The 19,446-nt window shown below is 45.0% G+C and overlaps 1 protein-coding gene across 1 annotated transcript in view; it reads right to left on the reverse strand.

Annotated features, from left to right (window-relative positions):
- auts2a (activator of transcription and developmental regulator AUTS2 a) overlaps positions 1-19,446 on the reverse strand; it is a 294,183-nt gene that overhangs the window by 4,327 nt on the left and 270,410 nt on the right. The window contains 11 exon segments of the mRNA XM_051400367.1: positions 479-620; positions 2,171-2,242; positions 2,357-2,386; positions 2,669-2,740; positions 2,856-2,951; positions 4,255-4,299; positions 5,368-5,606; positions 6,777-6,911; positions 6,914-7,071; positions 8,440-8,834; positions 8,836-9,011. Coding sequence (XP_051256327.1) covers positions 479-620; positions 2,171-2,242; positions 2,357-2,386; positions 2,669-2,740; positions 2,856-2,951; positions 4,255-4,299; positions 5,368-5,606; positions 6,777-6,911; positions 6,914-7,071; positions 8,440-8,834; positions 8,836-9,011 — 1,560 coding nt within the window.

Below are 19,446 nucleotides of genomic sequence, written 5' to 3' on the forward strand. Positions count from 1 at the left end.
CAGCACATAGAGCCAGAATATTTTCAGGTTTAACTCTGTTAGATGGTTTGACAGCACACTTGGTGATTGTTGGAACAGTTTAAAGACGGTTTGGTGAGCTTTATTTTGTTGCTGTCGAGTTTGAATGAAGGTACAACAAATCTTTGGTGAGTTTATTTTCTTTATGAAAGCTGTCAGAGCTTTATGCATGTAGCAAACTAGTTGATTAGATGGACTACACTGACAGTCACACTGATTGATGTTATTTCCATATTTTGGACAAGTTCTGTTGGTTTGGCTGTCTTGGTTTGTTCACAGATAAACTCTATATCTTATTATCTTATTAACAATAATAGGATAAGACTTTGTTGATGAAAAGAATATCACCAGACAACAGTTCAGTCTGAACAGCAGGAACTGATGGACTGCTACTGAATGTCAGAGGGTATTGTTGTTAACCATCAATCAATCTTCCTACCCAGAGATCTGACACACTCACCTGCAGCGGAGAAGAGCGTTGCGGGACGTGCCAAGTCGCTGGGGTGATGGATGGCACCAAAGAGGCTGGGGCCTGGAGGTCGACTCAGGAACTCAGGCTTGAGGCCAAAGTCTAGCTTGTGAGGGTCGACCTGCATCTGCTGCTAGAAGATGCCAGATTGACGGAGAGAAACACATGTAAAACCCCTTTACACAAATTATCACTATCACTTTATTTTTGTCATTTTTATTTTAAAAGGGACCTATTATACTTTCCCTTTTCTATGTATTGCGTTACAATGTTGGATGATGACATTAAACAAAGCCAAAGTGTCAAATAATAAGGAAAACATATGTAAAAGTAATCCCTGTGAGCAAAAAGCTTGGATTTCAGATTTTCTGCTCTGAATAGTTCAACATTTTCAACCTTTTTTCTACTTTACGTGACAACCATATGATTGTGGCAGAAATCTTTATATGGTAATCTACTCCAGGCACTGCATGGGTAAAGTAGCTAACTGCTAACAACCAGTGAAGCAATCTGTCCATCAGGAAACTCCCTGAAAGTTGAAGCAAAGCAGCTGGTGGACGAAGAGGAAGACCAGAAGATCTTTTCTTCATAAAATATGATACAGTCTTACCAAATACAGTAATTAATGTAACATTTGGAAAGTCTAGAAGAGCTGCACAGTTAAATCATTTTATCCCCATTCAAGTTAGCGGAGGGCTAAACTGTAAGTTAGTCAGCTCGGCTGGTTGTAGTCTCTGGTGCTCACAGCCAAGGTGCTCACAAGCACTGGGTGCTGCCTCTCAGCAGCATGCTTGTTTAAGACAGACTGAGGAGCTGCATGAGGCCAGTACAAGCCAAATAAGGATGGCTTTGAAGAGTGAATCATGCAAAGCTAGTCTAGTCTCAGACTAAGATTACAGAGCTGGCAATGAGCGTAATAGGCCCCCTTTAAGTAAACCACAGTAGGTGAGCAACTAGATAGTTGTCTTGCTCAAGGACACTTTTTGAGGTGTGGTAGGAATCAAACCTAAGATCCTTCAGGGACGAGAGACTCCCTCTCATGGCCATGCTACACTGAATTACACTCTAAAAGAAGACTGCTTTGCTCAGTGGACCCATTATTATAAACTCAAGATGTGACTATGACTGCTGAAGCCATACAATTAAAATTACTTGTTGCATTTTAATCATTTGTAAAGTGACTTGTAGTCAAGGCAACAGTAGAATTACTATCACAAATCACCAAATATCAAATGACTACAAAGATCAGCTTCTGTCTTTAAAATATTATTTTGACCACAGAATGACCATTTAAGAAGAGAAGTCCTAATCCAGTAGAGGAACTAGAACTGTGTCCCAAATCCATACTACACACCACTGTTCACACAGTAAAGTGACAAAACAAAGTTTACTTAGTCAGTCAGTATACATACTTAAAAAAACATTTAAGTTTGATGTCAATGGGCACTATTCTCTCACAATGCATGGCACAAAGGAAATGGAAGAGCTTCTCAAAGCTGGAAAAAATTAAACTAATTATTACTGAGAATGAACTCTAGAAAAGTTTGCAGTTTGATTGCATAATTTCTTGTATACTAACTGAATAAAAACTGAATTCTAAAGATTAGTGCATAGTATGGAATTGGGACACTGTGTTAGTACTTTGGCACAAAGCAGAGAAATAGGAGTCAGATGAGTTCTCACCTTTACTTTCTGTTGGTGGTGGTATATCTGCCAGGCGATATGGACATGCATGGCACACCACTTCCCTGGTTTCTGTACATACAAGACAAAAACATGACAACTTTAGTCTTTAACATAACAGTAAGGCCACCAGAGGTGTGTGTCAGGATGCAGGAGACTGATACACTGCAGGGAGTGAGCACTCACCCTGAGAATGGGCCGAAATGGATCCGTTAGCTACAGGAGGGAGAGGGGGGAAAAGATTTCATTATTTTTCTGTCAATCAAATCACCTGTAATTAGTCTCTGTGTGTAGCATTCATTATGAACCAAATAGAATTTCCCTTTAAAATTTCAGGAGTGATTAACACTTGGGTGCAGGAACACACACAGACAGTTCTTTATAACGACACTACTTGATGGTGAAAAGCTCCATTTGATAACTCGAAGGCTTATGCAACATATACAGTGGGTCTAAAGGTTACCTCTACATAGTGAGTGTTAGTGTGTGTGCTCTTACCCTGGGGTCCTTCTGTAAGAATGTGTGTGGGACGGCTCCAGGTCTTGTGGACACATCGAGTGGGTTAGAGGTCTAGAGAGCACCAGACACAGATCGAAACCAGATTCTCTGTAAATAACTCCTATTTTCAATTTGTCTGGCTGTGTGTGAGATTGTGGGTGTGTGGCGGTGTCCCTGTGTGTCTTACCTTGGGCTGAAAGGCGCCCTGCAGCGAGCCGAAGGGCCCGGTCGGGGGGGATGACGGGGGAAGGCCAGACATGGCCGGTGGGTAGGAGTGGAAGAGCTGAGGAAGAGGAGGAGAGGAGGTTTGAGGATGGTTCGGTCCTTCAGCACAATGCAGGACAACAGCTTCATAATACAGTGTGAGATGGAACAAACAGCTTATACTGATGGATGAACATCATTCAATCTTTTTTCAATTTTCCATTCTAAGACTGTTTAAATGGGGAATTGCCTACATGTTTCACAAACTACGAGTTTATAAAATATTTTACTGCTCATCCCCAGTGGATTTAAATAAGGGAAACACTCCTTTGAAATGAAAACTAGAATATTGTAGTACAAGCAAAACACATGGAAACCAAACAAGTGCTCAAAGCTTCCATAAAATTATCCTGCAGAGAGATCTGATATGTAATCCACTACTCAATATAATTGTTCTTGTCAATCACATTAGTGAAAGTAGAGAATGTTTTTCATGTCTCTGAACTTGCATGCTTGCATTGCTTTAATCATGGATGGTGCAACAGAATTATTTAAACTTGGGTTGCCAGGGTGAGTTATTACAAGCACTTGAGGATGTGCTGTGAGGTTTTATGCAACTTGTGTTTCCTTGTGCATCATGTTTAAAATGTCAGTATGTTTTATAGAGAGGAAATGGCTTCAGGGTATTTGCTGCTACCATAATAACAACAAGGAAATACTAAGAATCAGAAATAAAGCACGAAAAACAAACCAGCAACATTCTTCAACATGAATACATGATTTTTCTGATATAAAAAATCTTCCTCTGCAGCTCAGAGGGAGAGTTTTAGGAAAACCCACACTTGTGCAGGAACACACAGCAGGTGTTTGGAAGCTTCAGCAAACATGGTATGAGAATGGGGTCCAATGTAAAATCAGTCCCCTTTAGTGAGTAATAATTATGAGCAAGCCACTGCTGTTAGCAGACAAATACAAATGGAGAGTAGTAAGCAAGACAAAGATATAGTATTCCTCTGGCGATAACACAGTCTCCTCGGTAATGCAGCCACTGTCTCTTTCTGTATTAATTTCTATGCACAACAATTTCACCGTTACATGCACGCACAATAAATCTTGTGCTCTGAGATCTAAGAATCCAGCACTGTTTCATTAATCATTACATTTGCTGGGGCTGAGGGGTGAAATGGTACAGCTAGGATGCTTAGAGTATCCATTAAGAAGCAGATGAGCGATTGCATGGAATCTCAAACAAACAAACACGCACACACACAAACACACACATACACACAAAGCTATAACACTAACTCGCATGGGCTTGAATGGCATAATGGGCAAGCAACAAACTGCTCTGCAGGCAAATAGTACGCAGTAGGGAAACTCACACTGTGTCTGTAGAAGGGATCAACTTTTGTTGGGTATTTTTCAAACTGTAGGAAAAATGAAACAGAGCTAAGTACAAAGATGTAAAGAAAACATGATAACCTACACACATACTGAAACAGGGTTGAGAAAGCCTCTTTCAAGGTCATTTCAGGCCGACACAAAATGCATCACAAACTGTATTTCAGGACTAACAAAATGCTTACAGATTGAGATTATGATTCAAGATCTAAAATGTCAACTGAGATTCAAAGTTCAACCACTTCCCAAACCAGACTGTTTTAATCCTCCCTTTTTCGCGATCATCTGAAGACCTTGTAAACTGGAGTGGGTTCTGTGTCTCATTTGGTCTGCTTTTAGTGGTGCAGAGCAGGCTCAGGGCGAACATTTCCCCAGTCAAGACTAAACACTGCAGCCATAAAGAGCCTTTTTATGGCCTCATTAGCTGTCAGAGGCCTCGCCATGCTGCCTTTGAGGTATCATCAGAGCCAAGTGAACCCTCTATGGGCCAGGCAGTTACAAATGTGTGTGTCTGTGTCTGTGTGCATGTGCGTGTGTGTGTGTTTTTTAGGTCCAGCCACCCATTGCCTGTGGTCTCCCCCAACAAACAGCGCGGCTCTTAATGCAAGGCATTTGCCAGTAATGAAAACCGCCAAATGGGACCAAATGATGTCATTAAATTCAGAATGAATTAAGTGTATTATGTTCTGAAAGCTGGCTCTGAAGTTAACATGCTTTGGGCAAGTTATTGCCAATTTAGAAAATAACGGCGACTCAAGTCTGGAGTCCTAGAGTATGCCAGAGAAAACACTAGAAAGGCTTTCTGGGAGAATAAAGGCATCATTGTGGTGTGGACGGACACACATGGTCAGCATTGAAAGGCTGCCACAGAAACCCACAGGTCCCTACAGCGTGCTGCTCACACACATGTCGATCTGTGTAAAATCTTCACTCTCACAACCACAAGGTGAAAACACTTTCAGTGCCATGCCCGCCCACTCTTCTACACATGTAAAACTCATTATTAGAAGACATATAAAAACATTGGCTATGGTGAAGTTTCGGCTCCCTCCACCCTCTCCACCCCAACACAGTTGCGTTCTACTTATCCTCACATTTCTGGCAGGGGTACGCACCATGGGCGGTGCTGGGGTGGGCATGATGGCGTGGGGGAAGGGCGTGAAGGTGTGCTGGTGGGTGTGCTGGTGGGTGTGTTGGTGCTGATGCTGGTGCTGATGCTGGTGCTGGTGGAACTCAGTGCGCAGGTAGGGTGGAGGGCCCAGTGAGGCGCCGCGGTCGGCACTCTGGGAGGCCAGGAAACGGGTGTTGAGCTCCTGGCGCAGAAGGTCTTGCTCTGGAGAAGAACAAGAGGGAAGTTATGATTAGGACTGGTTTTCTTAATGAAGGGAAGGTGACTAACAAGTCTTCTCTAGCCTTTTTACTTAGCAGACTCTGAACAAACACATTGAGTATTCCTCATTTTGCTGGGTCCCCTGGAGGGCCCTGGACTTCAGTGTGAGAGCTGCATATGTCATCAAATATAAAGCTATGTCAAAGTGATAAAAAAAAGAAACAACCAGGAAATAGCTGTGATTATCAGCATGTCATTTTAAATTTAAACCAGGCTTGAGATGATTAGAGCTGTCTGACTGCTGGAACTGTCAAACGCTGTGATTTGATACACTACCGCCCCTCTGAGACAGCAACATCTGTTGTTCTAATAACCTCTGTGCAGTCTGTGAAGAAAAAATGGATTTCAAGAAATCACTGGCTTTTCTTCTAAATCCAACAAAACCGGCCTTGAGAGATTACATCTCCTCCAGAGTAACCTTATCCTTCCTATTCCACAGTGACTCGCAACAATATTTCCTGCATTCATTTCAAGCTTTATTGGGCTGGGAGTCGGGGTGGAATTTTCTCTTCATAAAAATTTCATTAGTATCTTTTGAACAAAATCCAGCTCACTCCATTCCGTATTGACTAAATTGATTTCTTGCACATGAACACTATTCCAGGTGAAAATGGAAGTTCTGGGAACATCGCTAAAGGCAAGCCCCCCTCCTCTTCCCACACACTGACCCTGACATTTAGCTCGACAGCCTGGCACAGAAATGTGCACGGGGTCTGTAATGGCTTTTGCAATGTGGCCTGACTTGCTGGTGGATATTACTGGTGTGTAGAAAGTCGATCAATCAGAGCATGACAGACAGAGTGTGAACTTGAACTGTCCACACGACTATAAACACACAAAACCCCAGGCATGGAGAACATGTACATTATCTCTGTGGTTTGTTTCTTTAAATAATTACGAGGGTAACATTCTGTCTCTGACCCTTCCAATCAAATTCTACTCTGAAATAATGCCTCCTGCACTTCTCGTATGTCTCGATCCGTCCTGGCAACCTGAGGCTAAACTGGCTAAAATAAGAGTCTGCTTTTTGTTTTTTGTCAGCTAAATGTGCAATCCTCTGCCACACCAGCTGGGGGCGATGTGGAGGGGTTTGCCAGCAGCAGTGATGTTTACCTGAGTAGGCACTCCCAGCAGCAGGATGTCCGGGTACTGGCAGGGTGCTAGACGTAAGTGGTGGTGGTGGAGGCAAGGCCGCTGGAGGAGCGAACATATTGGGGTGATGTGGGTGCGGCGAGGACTGCAAGGCAGGGGGAAGCTGTGGGGGGTGTTCTGGTTAGCCGCCAAGGGCAGGGGGAAGTTGGAGGCTGCTGCTGCGGCCGCTGCAGGAGGAGGTGGGTGGTGGGGGAGGTGTAAGGAGGTAGCAGGGGGCCCGTGGGGCTTGGTGCCTGGGGTGCTGCTCCTGCTGCTGCTGTAAAGAGAGGGAGAGAAAAAAAGAGAAAGATGGAGAAAGGAGCCGGGTTAAGCCAGGCGTGATCAGTCAAAATTAACACTTGTTCCTCCACATCCCCTCATCTCCATCTGCTCCAACGTTCAATTCCCAGCACAGTGTTTTCACACCTCAACTGTCCTCCATTTACAAACGCCTCCCTGCCTCTCTCTTGTGCTTCACAGAATCCAGGGCAAACATGATCCGCGAAAAAACACCACATTCACAACACCCTCGGATGCAAATAAACCACCGCTGGCAAGCATAACAGAACAAGCATCTGTCTTTGAACAGCTTCTGTTAAGGCACTTCCTACAGAGCCAGGTAGTGAACATGTGCATCGGAAATGGGATGAGAGGGAGAGAGGGTGTGTATGCATGTGTAAGCAAACAGTCTTTTGTAGTGTGTGTGGGTTTTCCCCGGGGGCAGTCATAGAGCCTACGTCTCCACAGCTCCACACACTAAGCCTAAAAGCTCATTTGCAGCGCTCGCTCTTCGCTGTGGGCCCCAGCCGTGATTATTCATAGTGGGTGCCAGGCCCTGTTGGCGCACTGGCAGACTGGCAGGGCTGGCACAGGGAGAAGGAGACCAAGCCAAGTCCTGAGAGCCTGCGAGGCAGAGCTGTTGTTGGGACTGAGTGGGTTCTGAAGGAGCTATCCTGAAGTCTTAAATTAATGGAGAGAGCCTCATAGGCCTCAGTGCTTCTCAACCCATATAGGACACAACAGACTAAACTGAGCCCTGCACTTGCACTATAGTTTTATTTTTAATAATATGAAAAATGACTGTGATCATGTTTTTAAACACAAAATGGAATTCCGCTGAGGACTCTTTATAACTTTAGAAAATTAACAACCCTTTGAAGTTTTTTTTCAAGGAAAAATATCATAACTTTGAGCCTATTTTCCTCCTGTTCTCATGAACAAATAACCTCATCAATAAAATAAAAACAGTATGGTACTGATTCAAGATTGTGCTAAACCATGGCACATACAGCCAGTGTAACTGATTGGGGCTGGAATGTATACAGAGCCCAGATGACAATGTGGGTGGCTAATAAATCAAAGGCACTCAGAGTGCAGTGTGGCCCTTTTATTCCATAGTTAATAATTAGTGCTACTGTTTGGCTCGGGGACTTCAAGCTCTCCCTGATAGCAATTTACATACTGATTGTGCATCATGCGTACTTTGAGCTCAAGAGATATTTTTCAAGTGTGTGTAAATGTGGAGGTTTGTCTGTACTGCACTGCACACAATTTTCTGCATCAGAGCACATGAGGACATGAGAGACGTGAATGTTTTGTACAATAATCTGATCTGTGGCTGTGTGCAGTTGTTTATTAGCCTTACCTGTGACCGTTGAGGTTGAGGCCGTTGTAGGCAGAAAGGGGACGGGGGTGGCAGCGTGATGGGGGCCGGTGGGGCCCTGCCTGGCTGGGGTGCTGTTGGTGAGGGTGATGGGTGGGGAGGGCAGGTGATGGTGGGTGTGGGTGAAGGCTGGGCGTCGGCGGAGGCCGGGGGTTGGACAGCAGATCAGGCTGGTGCTGGGGCCGGGGAGGGGGGGGTGGTGAGGCCTCTTGGCCCTGGGCGAGAGGCAGGGCTGCGGGCGTCTGAGGCCTGGGGAGAGCCTCTGAGCGTGGGGGCAGGTGTGTGGAGGCCGGGGCCTGGGTAGGGCCGTTCGTCTGGGTCCGACGAGGGGACAGGGGCTGGGGGACGGATGGCTGAGGCTGGGGGAAGGGGCAGGGGCAGGGCTTGGGGGGGCAGGGGTTGACTTGGGGTGATGGATGCAGGGCGTGGGGGGTCCCTGCAGCTCTCCTGGCTCCTCTCCTGACTGCGCTCTAGGCCTGAAACCTTGAGGAGGCCTGGGCCATGAGGCTCCTGGCTGCCATTGGTGGAGAGCACATTGATGCCAAAATCTGGAACTGTGTAAAACAGAAAGGAAAACAGTGTAAAACAAACTGCTTCTCCAACAACAATTCTTGGTTTCCATTCAGGGGATCCATTTGAACAAAAATGTTAAAAACAGAAAAATAGCAGGATCACATGAATATTCACTGACGTGTGGATGAATGGCACTAATGTGCAATTTTAATGGATCGTGGCTTTGAGAGACATACATATATCAAGCACAGATGCTTGGCTGTTTAAGTGCGTGTATGCATAGTGACCTCCTTTCCCCAGGTAAATGAACACTGAACATCTCCAGCTCTAACTAAGCTTATACATGTCGTGTGTATGTGTGAGCTTCAGGCTTTTTGTACACTCTAGTCTTTCTAATTGCCATCTCCTCTGCCACGCTGAGTGTGTATGCTCAGAGCTCACAGACAGCCCCATAAAGTGACACGCACATGTTTTCCCACTCTTCCTTCTCATGCTGACACGCCCTGCTTGGGTTTGCAGCTGTGCCAGCACAAGCACCAATTCCAGAGCCCATTCACGCAGCCTTAAACACCATCCCTGGAGACACTCTACACAGCTGAAATGTGTTTTTCTTCTCCAGGCTATATTAGTTTGTATCGAACACAAAAAAACATCACATCTTTTCAAGGTAATCTTTTTTTGCCTGGATGACAGAACTTCCACTTGCGGGACAGATTAAATTAATTCTGGTCAGTTTTTGTAATGAGGCAACATTTTTGCATGTACCTGGTATAGTTGAGATCTATTGCGTATGGAAACGAACTGTAGCTGAATTGTGTAAAACCAGTGTACAGGTTTGCATTTACATTTACGTAGTTATCTAAATAAAACTGCACAGTATTTCTTTAATAATAATCATCTTTGGAAACACTTGTGTTTGTTTTTACCACAGGCAAACTGGCTTGAGAGTAGTTACTGTTAGTGTGTATTAAAGGACGCTGCAGGATAACAGCACTGCATTCATTAATTCACTCTCACATGTAGCGTGAAGGACGGGCGCAGGGATTAATTTTATGGACTTTCAGTAATTGCCCAAAACCAGCAATTACCTGCCATTAGAAGCCCTGGTTGGACTCCATTATGTCCAAAGTGTGAATTAATCCAAAGAATGAATAATAACTGCTGCACAATGTTGAAGTCACACAGAACAATAGCTAATAAGCTCCATCCAGGGTATTTCTCTGCAGGGACCTCCTCCTACAGAACAAAGTGCTCAGACATCAGCAGTCAGCCTGGCTGCTCCAGAGGCAGAGAGGCTCATGGGGGATGACAGTGCATACATAAACTGTAATTAACTCTCCCTGGGCCTCAGGGAGGGGCGGCGGGGGGGGGTTAGGGGCAGGAGCGAGGGGCTCCTCCTCTCCCTTAGGGAAGCCAGCTAAATCCTTCACCTGCCAAAGAGGTGTAGATGGGACCCAGTTCCCCTGGGCTGAGACAGCAGCCTACACTGCAGAGCTGCAGTCTGTCACAGCGGGCTTCCATCTCCCTGACACACTACTCCCTCCAGACCAATTCCACTGGGAGCAGGCGGAGCTAACAGGGCTCTACGAGAACCTCTGTCCATTAGCATTAAAATGCTAAGTGAGGTATCAGCAACCCCTGGTGCATGTGATATTATAGTTAAGGGTCAGGGGAGGTAATTCCTGATGCAAAATCCCAATCAATATATACAATAACAGCTATTGACTCCTGCTCTGTGTGGGAAAGCTTACTGGGACATCTGCCAGCCTGTCAGGAGACAAAAGGTGTGTGTTTATGTAATAGTCTGTAAACTGTCTTTGGGAAGCACTAGAAGAAAAGTCACCTCATAATGCAGAGAGGCATCAGTTTTCATAGATAACTAACCCTTACATAGAAACTATATCTCATCTTTGGTAGTCTGCACAAAAAACACATCCCTGTTCAACGCTCATGTGCATCAATGAAAAAGAAAGCCTGGCAGCCCTTAAAGCTATCTCCCTCGTCCATGTCAATCTTTTCCACTTACAAATGCTATTACCGGTCAACAGAGACTGCTGCTGGCAAACAACTTCACCGCAGCAGACGGGGAGAGGAGAAATTCCCAATTCTCAAACCTCCTGCTGCACCTCTCAGTCCCTGAGGTCCACAGCTTGTTTTGAGAATGTGCTAACACGCTAAAAAAGAAGGTGTCTATTCCGGTCATAATGAAGACTCAAGGGTCGGTTGGTGCGGGGAAGAAGAGGAGAGGAGAATACAGCAGCTTCCCTCCCGCGAGGGTTCATTTGTCAGTCTTCTTCATCCCTGGAAACAAATAAGCGCAATTCCCCCTTGGGTTACTCAAAATATGGAGTGCTGCTGTTTCTCAACGTTTCAGTGGTATTTCGCTTTCTAACTAGTACATGTTGCTGTGTGGAGCGTTAGAGTGGAGAATGAGGCCTGTGGGTTAGTCAGGGAGGCAAAAGCTAGAGGCGGGATTTAAGAGGTGAAGGGGGTACAGGAGGGCTTTGTGAGGGTCAGCTGGTTGTGTGTGTGTGCAGGAAAGCCATTCATTAAGGCTGGATGTCAGGGGACCCAGCGATGGGCTTATGGGGATAACTCATTATCCCAGGGTGAGCCATCTCCTACTCACAGTGCATTAGCTGCACACACTACCACTCCTGATTTTATCTCCCTACATGGTTAAAGCTACACTGCAGCATGTAAAAATTACATCTCTGACCTGGCTGACCTGAATATAATGAAAATGTAACACGTTATGACAAATATGGATTAAAAAAACCCTCCACCCCTTAAAAACTGGCATAAGACATGAGATAACAGACAGGCTAATTGGTATGCAGGCTTCTTTGGTGCTCTGTTTTTCATCTCACCTTTGTTTTTACTGTCCTGCAGTGGACCACAACTCATTAGCACCACGCAGCTGTATTTACCGTTAGCATTTTTTGATGTGCTGCTTCTATCACATTGAGACTGCAGGGTTAATAGGTCTGTGTATTGGTCAGTTAATGGTCCTTCATCAGCAAGGTGTTTGGATTGGTGCAACCACGTGTGAGACAATGGCTCAGATCTTTGATCCAATCTTTGCATAGTGCTATGATTCACAGATGGAATGACAGGAGGTCTGGCAAAGTGAGATACAGAGCATTAAGAAGTTTAATACGGTGTTAGGTCATTACGACTGTACATAAGGGGATTCATTTAGCATATTATATTTCAATGTCATCTCTGGATACAGCCTGGCCCCATATAAATGATTAACAAACAAGCGCCAACAACATCATCTTTTAAAAGCTAGACTGGCAGGCCAGCACCTGCCCTTTTGAAAAATACATTAGCACCCAACTCAAGCCAAGTTCGCTAATCTCTCTCCCTCTCCATAATATGTGCGTATATGACAGACTACACCCGGGCCTCTGTGACATCCCAAACCTTCGCTGCTTGCCATCACCCCGTCCCATCGTCCTCAAAATAGCGCCTTGATGTATTCTAAACCCTCACACTCATTTATGGGATTTCATCCAAGCAGGGGTCGCATAGCTCCAATCACACAAAACCAACAACCTAACACATAGCCTGAGCCACAAGACTGACAGCTGAGCCATGTGTATGTCAGAGTTGTCTGAGCAGAGGCGAAAAGCAAAGAGGGCTGATCCTGATGCATGATGCTAGGCTGCTGTCTGGTCAGCTCCCAGTCAAACTACCAGAATACAGCACTAATAAAATTCCCTCATGATCATTCATGATCATTTTGGAAGGTCTGTAAAGAAACTAGTAACCACTGATGTAGTATAAAAATACAAAAAACCAAAAAAAAAAATCAGCACAAGCGCAAGTAACTCAAAACGGTGTTGGTACTAGTACTAGAAAAATAAGTACTTTGTTACAGGAATCTTTGTTACACCAACTTAGACTACAATAATAATAAAATACATTGTGAAGTTTAAGTAATGGTTGGTGTATTTTCCAGGAGTTTGTTCTTGTAACTCTTTAGCAACAAGACTCAGAGTCTGCACACTACAACAATCTAACTCTAAATTCATTAGGATACATCCTCTGGGAACCATGAATGTCTCTACCAAATTTAATACTTATCATTTTTTTTTGTTATTTTACAGGATATGTGAAAACTTTGACCCGTTAGTGGCACCAGGTGAAAGGTCAGGGGATCCCCAAAGTCCTCATTCTTTAAGTGTCTGAACAACATTTCATGGCAATCCATCCAGTGGTTTTCCAGTCAGGATCATACTTCAGAAAACAGCAACATGACAGATCAACATTGGGATCCATGGAGCCATGCTGCTATAGCGTAGCTCCAAAACACAGAAATATACTGTGATACATTCTGTAATGACACATGGATTTGTGGCAGTCCAAAAACTGTACATCAGCAGATGTGAATGGCGATAGAAAATGTAGCCTGAGGGCACTTATCTACGGCCTGGAATTTAGAAAAAGCCTTTCTAAGGAGAAGCACTGAACCAAAACCAAGAGACCTTCTTTGCCCCCCCGCAACTAATTTTCTCCGTCCCTGCTGTACTACAGTGGGCAGAATCACGACCAAACCTCTAATAGATCACATTGCAAGAAAACTGTACCATGACACTAGTGAGTCCTAAACAGATTAATTTGGTCTAGAGATGTTCTTTATAAAACTGCGTGGGCTGCTGAGGCTGGACTCAGAGTAGGCAAACAATGGTGGAGTTGTTGGGAGGAGGACACACATCATCATCCAGCTTCTCAGAAAACAGAAACATAAACAGAGGGAGGCAGACTGTTTGCTCAAGTTGAATCAATTAAAGTGTGCACTGTGCTGAACAAGGACTCATGGCCCTCATTGAAAATCTTGGTATGTCTCAGTAAACATTAATTACAATCAGGATCTCCCTCTGTGCTGTGCTAGGTTTTCAGAAGTGGGCTGAATAAAATCTCCCTCAAAAATATTCAGTCCCCAGTAATGCAGAATGTTTTAAAAGACAATTTTGCCTCAGGCCTTAGTCTGGAAACCATTTTATCTCTGAAAAAAAATGAAGAAGGAAAACACCGCAAACTGGCTGCTCTTCTATTTCCATATTTTGTTTGACAACAAAATTAGAGTTGTAATTGAGCAGCAAGTGTTGACAGTGGTCTGACCTCAGGAGTGGTTTAGACAGCATATGTTCCCCAAAGAGCTTCTTGGTGAGGGACCAGGCTCTGTTTATTTGTTCTTAATGAAGCCTGCAGTCACATTAATGGCAGACATCTTTAACAGATCTCCCTCCCACACAGAGGAGAACAATAAACAGCAGGCCGCTAGTTTCTGTCAGAACTCACTCTCACTCGTGTGCTCACTTGCACATGCTCATAAACCCTCAGTCTCAGAGACTCATCAAGCCAATACATAACACAGTCTTTCTTTTTTATCTCCATGTGTTTGTGTCTTTGCAACAACTTGCCAGTTTATTAGGCACAGCTACACATTGTAATGTAGTCTAATACAGCAGCCCCTTCAGGTAAAACTGTGTGTAACTTACAATGTTCACACACTCAAGAGAGTCCATCTTTCTACCGTGTTTCTCCTCCATGTCTAGGAGCTCAGTGGAATACCCTGGAGTTCACATTAGTGGATGACATCTGAGCTTAACTCCTACATCTGTGGGACTGGAAGATGTTTTGAAATCCCTGATGTTCTAATACTCCACTCTGGTGGCCAAAGTGTAGGCGGTCTGTGTCGTCAAAGTCTGCACATTAACCAAGGGATTAATTTCCTCATCGGCAGAGACACTGCCCCACAATGCCCTTCTACAGAGGCTTTACATGACTGTGTCAGTTTGGAGTTTGGTTGAGGAAGTGTTCAATTCCTACTTTGCCTGCCTTGCTAAAAGCTAGAGACCAACCAACTGTTTACTGATGTAATTCTATCGAGAAGAAGAGCTAAGGCTTGCACTTTGGTCTGGTGATATCAGTTCACAGAGAAGCTGAAACCCTGTGTCGGTAAACTTAGCTGAGGAAGTGTTCTCCCTGATCTCATAGCTAAAGCCTCCAGAGAATCTCCAGTCTATTAGCTCCTTATCCCTCGCTTCTTCAGCTCTGAAGACTTAACAGCATTAGCTGCTCTAAGAGCACTAACACCACACTCTGTGATACCCCATCGCGTCTCCAGTGTCCAGAGTGTCAGAGCACCTCACAGCAATGAGTTCACAGCTCACAGGCATGTGTGTCAGACATGCTCCGGATGGGAGCTTGGTGCACTGGGGCCTCACAATGATGGACGCTCCCCTGTTGGCCCTCCCAGACTCTCCGTCATGTCAGCAGCTCTCTAAAGCTAGGGCTGAAAGGGGTGTTGGGTTACAAAGCCTGGACATCCCAGCATGTGGAAGGCCTTGGACTGGAGCTGTTTTATTAGTGCTAGACTCCCAGGGGTGGCTGGGGAAGGGGAGATAGAAGTTAAACAGAAATAAAGGTGGGGGGGTGGGGGTTTGATGAGCGGGCCAACTATTCTGGCTGCAAGAGCGTGACATGTGTAGTCTTTCAGTGAGAATACCACGGCGTGCTGATATCCCCTCACAGTAACACAAACCGCTGCTTTAACAAGCTGTGATTGAGCAAAAGGCCAAAAACAGGCGGAGGAGAGTTGTTAAGCCGCCCTTTTAACATCTATATTTCATGCCTGTCTCATTTGGTTTATGAATTTTGTATTACAAGTTGTGAAGTCAAAGCAAGTGCGTATGTAAATATAAATAGTGTGTGTGTATATGCAGTGATGTCATGGTGTGTGCGGTTAACCGAGACATAAACCCCTGACTCCTCTTCTAAGATAGATTGTCTGTGACTCTGATCCTCTGTGAAATGGTAGCAATCTGGGGTAATTGGGCTTAGTAAGCCACTGAATGTTTTGAGCTCTTCTGACAGATGCAAGGCCATAGAAGAGTGGCTGCCAGACCACAGAGAACAAGCACTTACACATGTTTATAGTACTACAGAGAAAGAGAGAAACGGAGGAGGAAGAGGGGAAATGCAAGAGTGACAGAAAAGAGCAGAAAGGGAAATAAACTTGCTCTGTCCTGTCTCCTACCTTTGCTATTATCCATCTGTGCTCCATTCATACTCTGTCTGGTAGGGCCAATGTGCACTGTCTCTTCTCTCTTGATTCATAATGAAGCCATTTACTAACAGAGAGCTGCAGCAACAACACTCTTCCACCCACAGTGGCTCTGGTTACAGCTGCTCCTGTAATGGCTCTTAACTGGTTCTGCGTCTTGCTCTCACAGCTCACTTCTCACCCCACCAGCATGTGGAAAATCTGCTGCCTTAGACACCTCCTGATGCCTAAATATATGGACACCTTCCCTCAAACACCGCACCTCGAAAACCCCATCACTATCTTTATGTGCACACAAGGATGTATCGGTGGGATCAGTGGCTGCAGAGTGTCCTATTTCCAGCTCCTCTTTGGAGAACAAATCTTTATATATCCCTGAGGGTGTGAGGTCAGGCTAAAGGGAACGTAACGGGAGAAGAGCTGGGTCAGGGACTCGATGACGGGCAGCCTGGCACAGGTGCCCACCAGAAGGGGTCGGTGGAAAGCTGGCCAAGGGGTCTGTATGGGGCTGTACGGGGCAGCCCTCAGGGGGACACTTGTTGCCCGTGGCTGACAGATCCTCTGCAGGTTTGCCTGTCATGCCCAGGCTCACTGAGGCTTTAAAAGAACAGCAGCGTGTAATGAGGATCCATCCACTCCACAACGATTGGTCAGCTTACGCTGTCACAGGGGTGTAAAACTACACCGAGAGACAAGGCAGCTGTGGAGTGAGCCAGACCGCTTGACCTCAAACGTGTCACATGTACGTAAGCCATCTGAAGGGGCTTCTCACAGGGCCTCTCTACTAGTGAGGAGTAAGAAATAGTAGGTGGCCATTCTTTGTGTAAATGTTGTTCCCTTGAGAGACGCAGAGAGTGTAGGGGCTGCTGAAAGGCCAGCCATGAAACGTCTGCCAGTTCCACCTCATAATATTGCACAGTTTACCAATAGCACACAATACCACTGTCAATTTAGAGAATATGTTCAAGTTTAGAGCAAAAATTGCCTCATTTTGAAGGATCCAAATAATCTTTGTGCGTATCCTTTAAGGTCTAACTTGTTGAATGTAATTCAGATTTTCCTAAATGTATTTTAATTTGTATATTGTTTACATTCGTTATTTGTGGGTGTACTGCTATATTTATAAGCTTGTTGCTGCCACTATATGTTGGAATGCACAAATGTGTACTGCATAACCTGCATGGTAGTGTGTGGACAATAATATCAAAATAGAGCCCCACACATAAAAGCATTGCTCCTTAGCACTACTAGTGGTCAAGAACTCCACAGGGTAGAGTGTAGAGTTTTCATCCAAAAAACCTCTACAGATGTTGGGTCAAAAAAATAAAAACAATCTGAAGGCAAAAGTTAGACACACACTGTACCTTTACTTACTTTACATATTATTTTCTGCAAGCTATCAGCACAATGTGTGTCTTCTGTTTGACTTTTGCCGGCAGTAATTGCTACCTGCCCAAAACACAACAAAACAACTACAATGACGACTACAATGAGTGTTTTTTGTGTTGAACTCCCTCATCCTTGCATCCCTGTGCAAACCTTTACGGCTGAAAGGCACCAGTCGAAAGCATAAACTGTTACTGACTCCCATTTGAAAATAAAAATGTAGTATGCACCTTTGCCATTGCAAAGCTCAGTTGCTGTGACTTGCACTCCTGCTTGAGGCTGGAAAATTGATTTGTAGAACTTTTGTGTGGCATTGCACCAATATGACTAGCTAATCTTGGCCTATCCTTTAAAAAACAGGGTGCTTTTCAAATCCAAGCAGAATTAGGTGAGGTTAAATGTTTTGACTTGAGGTTGGTATGCGATGGGAATTCTAAGGTGTGCTGTTCTGATCTGACGTTGACTCGTGTGCTCCTGGCACATGAATGTTAATTAAACTAATGTATCAAATCACTAACCCAGAGCAAAAATAAATACTGCTAAGTATGAAAACAACAATTCAAATCTCACAACACTGAAAATTCAGGCTGTGTGTCAGCACAACTCAAGCCTTTCGCAACCCACTGACTGACGTTGCAACATGTGTTTCTTGTCAGGCACCGTGGCAGCCTAAAGGAACAATAGACAATTGCCCGTTGAACCAACAAACTTCAAACACAGACATGCTTAAATCTCAATTACATTCACATGCTCATAAAAAACCCACAACCGCTCATAAACACCTTCAACTTTTTCCCTCCTTTCTCTCTCTCTCTCACTCACACACACACACACACACACACACACAGAAACTGTACCAGTCAACAGGTCCAATGCCACCCTGGTTGACATGCATGTAGTGCAGCTCTATGTCCCCTGCCTGGATCTGTTCAATGTTGGCCTGTCCACCATGAAGCCCTGTCAGCCTGTCAGCTAAGCCCAGCGGACTGTACCAAACCAAACCACGGGGGGTGTCTGTTAATTGTACAGCTGGCTCTCTAAGGTGACAGACAGCCTTGACGCTCTCCTTCCTTCTTTTGAGACTTTCCAAACAAAGAGTGTTGGTGCTCTGCTCATCCGCTGTGTCAAGTGTAGAAAAAGGCCTCTGTCTTTCTCTCTTGCTCTTCCCTCCCCTCCCCTTCTCTCTTCAGCCAGGAAGCAGAGTAAGAGAGTAACTGGCTTGCAGCAATAAGGAGAGTGACAGCTCGAGCTGACACACTGACACCACCATGATTTCACTGGGGAGAGAGGCATGGAGGGCTGGAAAGAGAAATCTGTCCCCAGAGAGTCATCAGGTCTGGGCCTCTTTCACTCTCTTTCAAATGGGGCCAACTGGTTTTACACACAGACACACCGCTCATACAGGCTGCTTGCAAGGATCAGATTCAACACAGCCTGTGCTGAGTGTTAAAGCCATATAAAAAACTCATTCCAGTTGGGTAATAGCTTGAATGCATGGATCAAATGACTGAAAATATGGTGAAGTATCAATTTGCATGTAGCCCTTTCTCTTCTTAAATCTTCACCGGCATTACAGAAGCAGCCGATGTGTCTACGTGCGTGTCTGTGAGCATGTCAAGTGCCGTCTCATTACCCCCTTGCTCAGGTTTCACTGCAGTCGGATTAGTGGGACACTCCGGGGCAGAAACGAAGCTGTTAATGGCAGTCTTTCCTCTCCTCTTCACTCCACTTTCATCCCTCCTTCCCTTTAGCCAGGAAATACTGTGTGGTCTGCTGATGCAGTGGTAAACCTACCCATTGCTCACAAGAGGGGAAGCAGGGAGATGTAACCAGGCCTAAGTTCTCACACTCTTCGCTCTGCTCACAGCCATCTCTCTCAGGAAACCTCAGTGCAGCCACATCAACATGCTTTTCAAAATAACACCACAAATTAGCTGAGAGCTGTTGGCAGGCTTCACGGTGATGAGCTACGGCTGTGGGACTGCAATACTTGGCGAGGGAGGGTTGGTGTA

Source organism: Dicentrarchus labrax, unplaced genomic scaffold (genome assembly GCF_905237075.1).
Source record: "Dicentrarchus labrax unplaced genomic scaffold, dlabrax2021, whole genome shotgun sequence".
Taxonomy (NCBI): Eukaryota; Metazoa; Chordata; class Actinopteri; family Moronidae; genus Dicentrarchus; species Dicentrarchus labrax.